Raw genomic sequence first — 12,455 nt, 5'->3', positions numbered from 1 at the left:
CCATCTGACTGGGGTGGGGGGAGTGAGCAAGTGACCGCGTGGTGCTCAGTTGATGACTGGGGCTAAGCTACAACAGCATTTCTTTCCACCCATCTCAATTAACAATTTCCAGAAAAAGTTAGAGCCTAGGAGCTCCAATATTTGTGTCTGGAGACTGCACTGGGCAAGATGAAACACTGTTTTGATCTGATGAAGCTTGGAGTCTTGTTAGAGACTTTTGTTTCATAAAGACAATTTCTAGGAGTGCATTTTCCTTCAAGAAGTCATCTCTCACTGCCTAGGGACCCGTAGTATTTCCAGCATGGAGAAAGACTCCCTGCTGTAGCCACTGTGAAATTCTACCTCTCAGTAACTTCGACTCACAGACACAGCAAGCTGTGGTGGCTTAATGTCACCATGCATAAGCCAAGCCACAATGGCTGCTGACAAGAGGAAGGTAACGTGACTCCCTTCTGGGATGAAAGCAGCCATTTGCTGGGGGCAAGGCCATGAGCAAGGACAGGCACCACTGCTCAGCCAACCACTAACAACTTCCCAAGCCTGGCTGTTGATGCATGTGAACATTCTGTGCCTTTTTGCTCTCTTTCAGTGAGTCATTAAGAGCTAGGCTGGAGTTCCAAGGACAAGATTGTTTCTTCCTCAAGCCCAGAAATGAGACTGGAGGAAAGCAGAGCTGAAAACACATTTTCCCTCCACAGCTTCTGTTAGGCATGGGGGAGCACTGCCCTCTTTCATCACAGTCTGTTCTTGCCGGCTGGTGAAACAAAGGCTTAGAGACAAGGAGCTGAAGAGTTCCTGCCCAAGGACACTCAGGGCTCCCAGGAACAAGACAGGGAAAAGATTATCCTTCCAGGATAACTGTCATCTCCTCCTGTCTAGAACCAGGGATCGGACACGTCTACTTCCCTGCTTCACTCCTGTAGTGAGAATGTGAAGAAACCTCCAAAATCAATGCTGTCAGCTTCTTTTTTCAAGGAAATTATACATCATACAGAAATGTTGCATTAGGTCTCCACCATGCATCTTTGAGCTTCTAAAGAAAGCATGTGTCATCATATGTTTTCTAAATTTCCAAGGGACCCTTTCCCCTCTTTTCTACTTAATTTAATATAGAGACAGATTTCCCGTTCCAAGGCAGCTAACTTCTCTGTTATGAGCAAAGAGGAAGTAACAGCCAAACACTTTCTCATACACTCTTTTTGGAAGGCTAGAAATAAGAATTATGTTTCTCTGCTTTCTCCTTCTTCCATATTATAGCTATTATTCCAAGATAAAGTTTACACAACAGTAGTGCTGTGCTAATGCCTCCAGTAGCCTCTGCAGAAAACATCAGACTACCTGCTCTTATTATCTCCTTCAACCCACTCCAGATTCCTTCTTATGATATGTCTTTGTGTTCTATCCTTCCTATCGAATCACGTAATGAAAGTGCTGGTGATAAAGAGAAGCCAACACTGTGCGAGCAAAGCCTCTTCTGCAAACCCACCACCTCATCTCATCTACACCTCTTTTGTCCCCTCTTCTCCAGCAGCCCAATACCTTTGCCTGTGCAGCCTTCTCGTCCTACCCTGGACTCAGAGGTCAAGTGTTCTACCCACCTCGCATTAGCTGAGCCACGACAACAGCATAGGTGCACAGATTTGGCCTGCAGCAAACAGCAAGCCATAAATCTTAGCCTGGTTTACATTACATGAAAACATTTCAGATTTCCTCATGTTTGGCAACACCTCAGCTAATGCACGTAACCTGGAACTCCACGCTAACCGAATCATGTCTCTGAATGCAGAGCTTGGATTGAAGCCTATGCAAGACAAGGCACAGTCATTCACTCACAGAGTAACAGGTCAACCATACAACCTAGTGTGCTATACTCAAGTTTTAATATTCACCTGAATAATTCTGACTAAGAAATTAAGCAGGCTGAAGTTAGCCACATGGTCTGTTCAGACTAAGTGGAATTTAATGCTCCACTTATCAGCAATAAATGCTTTATTACTATTTTTGTCTACCTGATTTGATTTTCTTCACTACTTTTCTTGGAGCTGATATAAGGCTTAGTTATTCTGGAGAACTTCTGTAAGCTAATTCCCTTATTTTTAATGCTATCATTAGAATCCTTTTTGGTATCAAGTACCTATTTGAAATGCAAGAATCGCAGAAGAAGAATCGCAGAAGAAGAATCGCAGAAGAAGAATCGCAGAAGAAGAATCGCAGAAGAAGAATCGCAGAAGAAGAATCGCAGAAGAAGAATCGCAGAAGAAGAATCGCAGAAGAAGAATCGCAGAAGAAGAATCGCAGAAGCAGCACAAGTTGGAAGGGACCTCAGGGATCATCTAGTCCAACCTTTCCAGGAAGAGCACAGCCTACACAAGATGGCCCAGCGCCCTGTCCAGCCAAATCTTAAAAGTGTCCAATGTGGCCAAGCCAACCACTTCCCTGGGAGACTATTCCAATGGTTGACTGTCCTCACTGTGAAAAATTTCCTTCTCGTGTCCAATTGGAATCTCCCCAAGAGCAACTTGTGTCCATTCCCCCTTGTCCTCTCCACGTGACTCCTTGTAAAAAGGGAGTCTCCATCTTCTTTGTAGCTGCCCCTTAAGTACTGGTACGTGGTGATGAGATCCCCTCTGAGCCTTCTTTTCTCAAGGCTGAACAAACCCCGCTCTCCCAGACTATCCTCCTATGGCAGGCTTCCCACTCCTTTGATCATCTTGGTGGCCCTTCTCTGGACCCCTTCCAGCCTGTCCACAGCCTTATAGAGGGGACCAGAACTGTACACAGTACTCCAGGTGTGGCCTGACAAGCGCTGAGTAGAGCAGGATGACTTCTTTATCCCTGCTGGCGATGCCCTTTTCGATGCAACCCAGCATCCTGTTGGCCTTCTTGGCCACAGCAGCACACTGTTCGCTCATGTTGAGCTTCCTGTCCACCAGGACCCCCAGGTCCCTTTCTACAGAGCTGCTCTCCAGCCAGGTGCATCCCAGTCTGTGCTGCACTCCCGCATTATGTTTTCCCAGGTGAATGACCTTACACTTGCCCTTGTTGAACTTCATAAGGTACTTGTTGGCCCACTCTTCCAGCCTATCCAGATTTTCCTGCAGAGCATCTCTCCTTTCTGGAGTGTCTGCAACCCCACTCCATTTGGTGTCAGCTGCAAAATTAATCAGGCCACACTTGATCCCATTATCCAGATCGCTTAAAAACGTTGAATAACATTGGGCCCAATATCGATCCCTGGGGGACTCCACTAGTGACAGGTTGTCACCTTGAAAAAGAGCTGTTTACCACCACCCTTTGGGTGCAGCCCATCAGCAAATTCCCTACCCACTGCACAGACCAGTTGCCTAGGCCATATATGTATATATTAGGTCTATACAAGCCTCATTTAGGCTTCCATATTACCATTAAGGCATTGCTGCTGCTGAAGCTGGGTGGAAGAGTCTTCACTGATTAGCTTACAGCAAGGAACTGTCTGCCTCAGGAGTTGGGCTTTCTAAAGAGTGGATTTTTGTTCTGTTTTTGTGACTTCCCAAATACCCCTTCATGAGGCTTTTCTTTAATTGGGAATTCCCCCAGCAGCTGTAAGCAACAGAGTTCTGTCCCCTCCTAACCCTCAAAATCACCAGCTGCAGAGAACCCTGAAAAAAAATGTTCAGCCTAGAAGGACTATCTGAATATTCACTCATAGTCTTCCTAATTCCCCCAGAGGGCAAACATGACCCATTTCCCAAATTCCAGTAAGAAAGCACTTAGACCTGTGGTATAAAAGCAGAGGCAAAAGCTACAACCAGGAAAGAGAGAATGAACAGTAAGCTGTAGCAGCATCCCAGGCTGTTGCAAGAGAAAATCAGATTCATGCAGGAATGACTGCAAATCTTACATGTAACATCAAAAGCAGAGTTTTCCACTTGCATACTGCAGCAAGTTCACAAAGGTATGTGCTGCTACTCCTGGACAATATGGGACTACCTGCATTTACAGAGCTCTACAGATCAGCAAAGGCAGGACCTAAGGGTGGCACCCACCAACAAGCCTGCATCCCTCCCCACCACAAAATCCATACCTTCAGTTATATCCCTCAGCACAGGCCTAACAACAGGCAGCATCTCCATGCAAAGGTTATCCAGGCATTTTAAAACTATACTGCTGACAAACAGTCCGTGGAGATGACCTACCCACTCCTCCCTCTCCTTTGTTTCTGTCTGCCTGTTCCCACAATGAAATAGTCATGCAGAGAGTACAACCTGCTGAAAGCTCACCTGACACACACTTCCACTCAAAGAAAAAAAAAAAAAAAAACAAAACAAAAAACACTCCCACACACACAAAAAAAGACCAAAACCACAACACAGAAGGATTGTAATTCCCAGACATGGCTCACTGTGGGAACACTGATGCTTGGGCATGGAAGGGAGCAGAAACAAGCAAACTGGTAAAAAACATGAGTAGGACTGCCCCTTTGGCCAGCAGCACAGGCCTGGCTCGGAATGCAGTGACTGCACGCACAACCCGGAACAGACTTCTGAAAACAGCTACTAGCGGCATCTTAAATCCAACCCCTTGTGTTTACCCGCTTCACTGAGGGCACTTCCCTCTCTCCACTCTGGGTTCACAGACCTAAACCTTCCTAGGACAGAGGTAAAGCCTTCAAAAATGCTGTAAGAGATGGAGATGTTGCCTCCCTTTTCTCCAGTAACTCACTAGTCAAACCAAATGTTCAAGACATTTTCCTGTGTTAAAGAGATAAAATCCACAGTCAACTAAAGAGGAGCCTAAAAACTTCTCACTAGTGTCCTGACCAGACCAGACCCTCTTGGGCCCAGCTGCATTATAATTCCCTCATCCACACTGGCACAGCCTGAAGGGGGAGAAGAATGAGCATGCTCCACAACCTATGGTAGGGTTATCAAAGCCTTGTTATATGAATCTCAGAAGGACTAGGTGGATCCCAGCAGAGCTTAGGTACAAGCACAATGCAGAAAAGCTTGGCTATGACAAGGACTAGGCAATCCTGGATACTTCCAGGGAAAGAAGTTGAGGAATAGGGAAGACTGAGGACTAAAACAACAGCTCCGCAGGAATAAAGGTGCCACCAGGATCAGACGCCAGCTGACTCTGACACCAGAATTGAGAAGAAGGTGCAAGTCTTCAACAACTTTTGTGAGTTTAGTTCAAAAGACTTCTTTTTTTCTAAATAGCTAGAATTTTCAGTTCCTCTGCCCTGTTCCCACTTACATCTGTCTTCCATTTGCTGAACGTCACAGATCTGTCTAGCTCACTTCACCCTGTTTCCCGCCCAAGCCTCTTCCACTCCCCTTGTCCTCTGATTACTTGCCCAGTCTTAGTCTTCCTACTACTTGCCATAGTCACTGCTGCCATGCACTTATGTACCAGGTCTGCTTGAGATGGAGTTAATTTTCTTCATAGCAGCCCTTATGGTGTTGTGTTTTAGATTTGTGACCAAAACAGTATTGATAACACACCAATGTTTTAACTATTACTGAACAGCGCTTGCACAGCATCAAGACCACCTCTCTTGCTCATTCTGCCCAATCCCAGAAGGCGGCTGGGGATGGGACACAGCCATGACAGTTGGCCCCAACTGATCAAAGAGATATTCCCTAGAATATGTCATGCTCAGCAATAAACATGAGGTGGGAGGAGTGTTTTTCCAAAGCAGCTGTTGCTCAAAGAAGCCTGCTGGTGGGAAGGGGTAAGTGATTGCTTTTGCATCACTTGGTCGTCGTCCCCCACTTATTAAATTGTCTTTATCTCAACCCACGAGTTTTTCATGCTTTTGCCCTCCTGACTCTCTACCCTGTCCTGCTGAGGGGGAGCAAGCGAGTGACTGGGTTGGGCTTCACAACTTGTTTCCAGATCTCTAGCCACCTCTGACTCTCCTGTGAGCCAGGAGGATCTGGTTTCACAACAACGTACCTGAAATCCTGGTGTCTTTGCCTTTGAATTAAGGGCAGATTCTGTCCAATCCAAAATTTTGCAGCTCAGGCCTGCTTCTTCAAATATCCGAAATGGAAGCTCTGAACCCAGCACAGTGCACATCTCGACATGGATACTGAGTGTGCAGCTCTGGCAAATTTTCTTAAGCTTTAAAACTTTTTATATAAAAGCAACTCGGAGGAGATGCCTCTAAATAAACTTTGTATTAGAAGTATCCACTGGGTTATAGTTCCAAGTTGGAAAGGATACTGAATGTAAACGTGTGGGATCTCATTTTTGCAGCACCTTCTTGATTTGGGCGTCTTCTTTTTGCCAAAGCATTGCTTTAGGTTACTTCTAGGTAAGTCTACTCATTTCATACTAAACAAACATCAACAAAAATATTCCATCTCTAGCAAGTCCACCCATTCATACACCAGGATAAAGGTATATGTACAGTGTTACCAGGTCTACACTAAAGGTAGCAGCAAGAGAAAAAGCTTCACAAAGCTACTGGTATTTTAGCTAGCATAGCACCTCTACCTTTCAAGTATCATCAATCTGCACTCACAGCTCTCCCATACTTGGTTATGTTGCGCTCAATCAACAACAAGAAGTTTCTAATTTAACAACCTAGATACACATCACACTATTAGCAAACTTCACCTACTCACAGCGCTTATCATCACCCTGGATTAAGTAGAGAGTTTTCACTTCTGCTAAGCAAACCACATGCAATTTGTCACGCTGCTTCTTACCACCCGTCTAGCACAAACCTGAATTCACCTCCATCATTCCTATCATTTGGATAGTAATGCAGCTTTACAACCCAAGGATTTTAGCTTTGTATAGTCCTTCTACCGCCCAAGCCTCAGTCCCCAGAAATTACCTCTGAGCAACACTATCACTTTATTAATAATTATTCAGTCACAGTTCTTCTGATCCTTGATTTAACCCATCTTACTATAAAAGACTATGGAAGTGCAAGACATTCTCTAGGAGGCAAAGGACTGATCCCTGCCTTACAAGAGTCTTTCTTACGTGCTGTTCTAGAACAGGAAAACTTCATCTATTCTGCAGAAGTCAAAGTCCACTAACAGAGCAGTACCCCAAGGAATACACCATGCAGAAGAGGGTTTACTGCAGGACCATGGCTTCCAGATCTTCTTCTGCTGTAAGAGGCACTATATGGGGCTAATGGTGGGAAGAGAGCACATAAAATCGTACTTGTATGTTCTGTAGTTATAGCATTATGCGCTCTGCATATGCAAACTTAAGATAACCCAATCATTTAACTGCAGCTTTGGAAATGTTTATATAGTTGACTAGCTGGAGTTAACTACTTTAGTAGATTGCCTGTACTTCGAGGAAGCCTAGGTTCAGCTAGCTCTCCTGTCAAGAACATAGTCAATGAGACCCTTCTTCAGGTCACACATAGGAGCAGGCTGCAATGTGAGAACTCCTATTCTAAAAATCTTGTGCTCCTTGCCCCAGATAATTGATTAGCTCAGGGCAATTAAGCAAACACCTGAGCCCACTCATAGGGGGTAGGTGTGTGTGGCCATCCCACACTCCCTCCCTTCCACCAGCTTTTGCCCTCCTTGCAGTCTCAGGGTCCTGCTCCATTGGCGTGCTCCCTGGACTGAAACAATACCGTTCATTAACTTTATCGGATTTTTTGACAAATGACATTGCCATTAATGCAACAAGCTAAATCCAGTGAATGCCCAGGTCAACACACGGCAGCGTGAGGCCAGGAAGGGAGGGGAGAACTGGGAATCCCCACTTTGGCAATATTGAACTATTAGAGATCACTGTGTCCTGTAGGATACTGATTATTTTCAATCTTTGGGCTTTGCTTAGGGACAGAGCTGACTTGCATTTAAGCCTACCCTGAACTTCCAGAAAAAAAGCAATTCAAATCCTATGGCCACTTACTCCCAATATCCAGACAGCACTTCTATGTTGTACTACCACAGTATGTAGCTATATGATCAAGAGGACTTAGAAAACAACTGTCTCAATAACTTTTTTCCTTCATTTGAGTTCATTTTCAGCCAGGTAATCTTTGCAGTTAGAACCATAGAACCATTGAGGTTGGAAAAGACCTTTAAGATAATCATGTCCAACTGTTAACCCAACACTGCCAAGTCCAGCACATCAGGGCAAGTGTGTTTTCTGTGTTGGTTACTTTTAGAAGTAGTCAGAAAGAAAACATGAGACTTGCTAACAAATGTCTTTCTGTCAACCCACACTCAATATTTCATACAGTAACTTGTGCTCTTAGGTGAACCACGTTGTCTCCCCTTAACTCAATTTTTATGAAAGAAGTTGAACGAGGAAACGAAGCATTAAGGAACACAGCAAAATATGCAAGAACTAGAAGGCAGCAATACTGCTTAAAAATTAGTTGATGCCCAGACTGCTGAAATTGTTCCATGGCTTTCACATGAGCCTCACTACAAATGCAGAATGCTTCTAAGTGCTCTAGTTCACTCATCCAGCTTACCTCCCTTATCCCCTCTACTTTTGGGGTGGGGGCGGGAGTCCTGACTTTGCTAAAGTCACTAGGTGTTTGGCTGCCATCTGCAGCACACCAGAACAACCCCACCAGAGTGGCTGACACTGATCATCCTGATGGTGTAGAGGTATGTATACCTCTATACAGGAGGAGGAGGGATCCGCCTCCTGCAACCCACGTACAGGGAGGGTGCAAAGATCCCTGTGTGGGTTCTTTTTTTCTCCATCCACAATTTCCAGGATCCCAAAACTGAATAGTCTTGGCTTGAGCTCCCAATGACTGAAGAAGTATGGCCTTTGCAGGTCTGAAATCAAAGTCCTTCATAGCCTCAATGCGACCTGTACACTTCAAGCACTGTATTTGCAAGACTGAGATTTTATCTGACAATCTAACAAAAACCTGACCTGACAGGGTGTTGTGAAAAGCAGTAATCCCTACATGGTGAGTAGGGATTCTGAAGATGCCAAAGCTACACTGCAGCTTCTGTGCGTCACAGGTTCCCATGGAAGAATGAAGAAGCACATCTTCAAGATGGATTATGCCACATGCTTCTCTCTCCCTCCCATTTCCAGATGTTCAACGACATGAGACTCGTATAGGTGCAGTGCTTTGAATTTGAGTGGAGAAGCAGGGTGGCTGGGAAGGCAAGGATTCAGGAGGGGAAGGCTGACAGAAGATGAGGATCAACCAACAGCATCCTGGCATTTACCACAGGTACTTGCAAGGCTAGAAACTTTCATGCCAAGTCAAACTGCTACTGATTTACTTTATGCACTTGGGCAAATCAGTCTGACTTTCAGAGTCTTGATTTTCTCACATGGAGATGACAGATTATTTTACCTTGATAAAATCAACATAAGAACATTTACACATAGGCATCCACATGCATATCAGGCAATAATGCAAGCATACAAACACAGAGAGGGTGTGAAATCTCACTGATTTAGTTTAGTGAACAACAGTAAAAAGCTTGTATTTGTATTCTTGATCTCCTACCCTAATCAATCAGGGGAGAATCAAAGTTTTATAGAGAGGAGAAGACAACAGAGCTAGTTAATTTTTTTGGTAAAGGAGGATGTTATGATACTTGCAGCCACAATTACCCTCTCCAGTTGCCCAATCACCATCATCTCTCCCTTTCAACTCTACCTTGTTCGGAACCTGGAATCTCATTTCCTGGCTAAGTCTACAGCACCTAGACTCCAATGCTCAGAGTAGCAGCAGCATGCAACTTATGCAAAGTAAGGTAACAGAGTGCTTTTGCACAAACAGGAAGTTAGAAGAGGATGCTCAATTATGCTTTACTAACACTCATTAAGAATGATCTGCAAAAGCAGTGCAGGTGAGATGAAGAAATTGCATCTAAGGCTGAACATGGGCAGACTGGCTCACACGGGTATGCAAAGTCCTAGCTTCTCCACAGACCTGGTCCCAGAGCTTTCTTACTGTCTTGGCTGCAGAACAGGATCTCACAATCTTAATTAAACAAAATAAGATGAAGATTTCTGGAATACTATGGGAGGAAATCTCAGGGAGTTGTTCTGAACACTCAGTAGCAGAACCAGCTGCTTAAAGCCATCAGGAAAAGCAAAGGAAGACTGTTCTTTTGTTGGTTTTTTTTTTTTTTTTAAAGGGGCATAATAGGTCCTATTTTAAGCACATCCAGGAAACTCCCAAAGCAACAGAAAAGCCACTGCGAAACCTCTTAGACTAGAAGAATTATAAGAAGATCTACATACACCAAGCCACGCTGCTTGGTTTATCCAGCAATAGCAGCTACTCCTGATGAAAATGTGAAAGTTTGTACATCTGTCTTCCATTTCAAAAATAAGCAAGTTTTGTTTGTATTTCTCATGTTCATAGCCCTGTGCAAGGGCTATGGACATGAGGGCTATGCTCCTCAGGTACACAGGTGAAAGTTGAATTAAGAAGGGCTTTGTTTAGTATTTTACCAGAAGTTAATATTAATAGTTTACTTCTACAAAAAAGCCTCACACATAAAAAAAACCAAAAAACACAAAAGCCAAACCATTGAGAACTTTGATGATTTTTCCTTGAGCAAGAAGTAACACAGAATACACAATAAACAGCATTTTCATATACAGAGATGACAAAATAGTTTTACAATAAAAGCTACTTTCCTAAGCTCCTTCACACCATAGGAACTGGGGACAAATGTGCCTTGGGAGTACGAGGTCGTTTCCCCCCCCGCGTGCAGACATGCTACCTCTGTAGCGCAGAGTAATTTCACTTGGACAGGAAATTAACTGTACCATAAAAGTCACACCCATTCCTACTGTAACCTTCCCATTCACCCAAGTTTGAGACAAAGAAGGTGCAAGTATTACATGTGTGAAAAACTGCAGGTCAGGGTGGGTGAGGTATCCTAAACATACTGATGGGCAATACAAAGAAATTCTACTGTTAAATACGGAAGAAAGGCAGCTATTTTGTTCTGCCTACTACCACAGAGATGCCCTGGGCAGTGCCTTGCTGCCAGGAGGTATCTGTAAGGCAGAGCTGAGCACACAGCGGGTGAAATGGGGTTCTGTGAGGAGTGACAGAGAGGAGACGTGGGGACAGAGAAGCAGGGTTGGCTCCAGGCAACAGAGACATGGGCAGGGAGTGGGAGGGAACTACAAACAAGCACTGAGGGAGGCTGCATTCAGACAGCTCTCTTCTGGTCCTTCGCTGGAGCGTATCCAGGGAAGAGCAAAAAAGCTGGCGAAAGGTCTGGAGACCAGGCCTTATGAGGAGAGGTTGAGGGAACTCGGGTTGTTTAGCCTGGAGAAGAGGAGGCTGAGGGGAGACCTTATCGCTCTCTACAACTACCTCAAAGGAGGTTGTACTGAGGTGGGTATTGGTTTCTTCTCCCAAGTAACTTGTGATAGGACGAGAGGAAATGGCCTGAGGTTGTGCCAGGGGAGGTTTAGATTGGATATTAGGAAAAATTTCTTCACTGAAAGGGAGCTGGAACAGGCTGCCAGGAAATTGGTTGGGCTATCATCCCCAGAGTATTCAAAAGACGTGTAGATACGGTGCTCAGGGACGTGGTTTAGTGGGGGACTTGGCAGTGCTAGGCTAACGGTTGGACTCGATGATCTTAAAGGTCTTTCCCAACCTAAACGATTCTACGGCTAAGGAGAAAATGGGAACAGCTCCCTCCAGCCCCGCGTACAGAGGCACACCGAAGGCCATGAGAGAAGAGGGCCAGGCCAGGCCACGCTCCCGCCGCCCGGCGAGGACGGCCGCGCCCGGGGAGGTGGGTGGGGGCGGTTTCCCAGGCCGGGACGCACCACAGCTGCCAAACCCGACCGGCGACTGCGAAGCCGCCGCCCTGCGGCCACCTTGGAGGGACTCTTACGGGGTGTCCCGCTCCCAGCAGCGCCGCCGCTAGCGCTCGCTGCCCCCCCGGACACAGGTGAGGGGTGCCAGGCGGCAGGGGAACGGAGAGCTCGAGAAGGGTCCCCCCGCCGCCCCCCTCACGACTTACCTAGAAAGAAGCCAAAGAACAGGAACCTCAGCCCAAATAGCAACCTCATCGCTGCTCCGCCCGCAAGTGACTCGTTCCCGCCGTGCTCAAGACCAAGCACGGAAGTCGCCGCCCTAAGGCCGGCGGGCCCGGCCCTGGAAGGGCGGTGCCAGGTGCTTTGCCGCTGGGCTTGCTCTGGAAACCCCGGGCCTCGGTTAGGAGCGGGGATTTCGGACTTCGCTGTGGGTTGCGGCCGCCGGAGAGGAGCCGGGCTGCGAGGTGACACTGCGAAGGGCGTTTCCGTTCATGGGGGGTAACTCTCGCGAGCACTGGCAGCAGAAATTGTCCCGTTCCTCTTAACAGAGGGGAAGTTTCAGCTCTGCTAGTCGAAAACCTGAAATTAAATCAATTTAGTGTGGAGTGGGAGCCCCACGGGTTAGGGGGAGAACAGATAATGTGCAGCTCGCCGCCTCAGAAAATGATGGTCGTCTTAAACCCCGTACGCCCCGGAGCCTGGTGTTTGAC

At 46.1% G+C, this 12,455-nt stretch overlaps 1 protein-coding gene across 5 annotated transcripts in view; it reads right to left on the bottom strand.

Moving 5' to 3' along the window:
• CD58 (CD58 molecule) overlaps positions 1–12,068 on the bottom strand; it is a 38,632-nt gene extending 26,564 nt beyond the window's left edge. For all 5 annotated transcript variants that reach the window (XM_064465879.1, XM_064465896.1, XM_064465905.1 and 2 more), the window contains exon 1: positions 11,952–12,068. In XM_064465879.1, the coding sequence (XP_064321949.1) occupies positions 11,952–12,000 (49 nt within the window). In that variant the 5' untranslated portion in view covers positions 12,001–12,068. The remainder of the gene's footprint in view (positions 1–11,951) is intronic.
• Positions 12,069–12,455: the final 387 nt, after the last annotated feature.

The sequence above is a fragment of the Phalacrocorax carbo genome, chromosome 1 (assembly GCF_963921805.1).
Source record: "Phalacrocorax carbo chromosome 1, bPhaCar2.1, whole genome shotgun sequence".
Classification (NCBI taxonomy): domain Eukaryota; kingdom Metazoa; phylum Chordata; class Aves; order Suliformes; family Phalacrocoracidae; genus Phalacrocorax; species Phalacrocorax carbo.
Note: the sequence above shows the minus strand (reverse complement) of the source record. Positions and strands in the feature narration are given on the sequence as shown.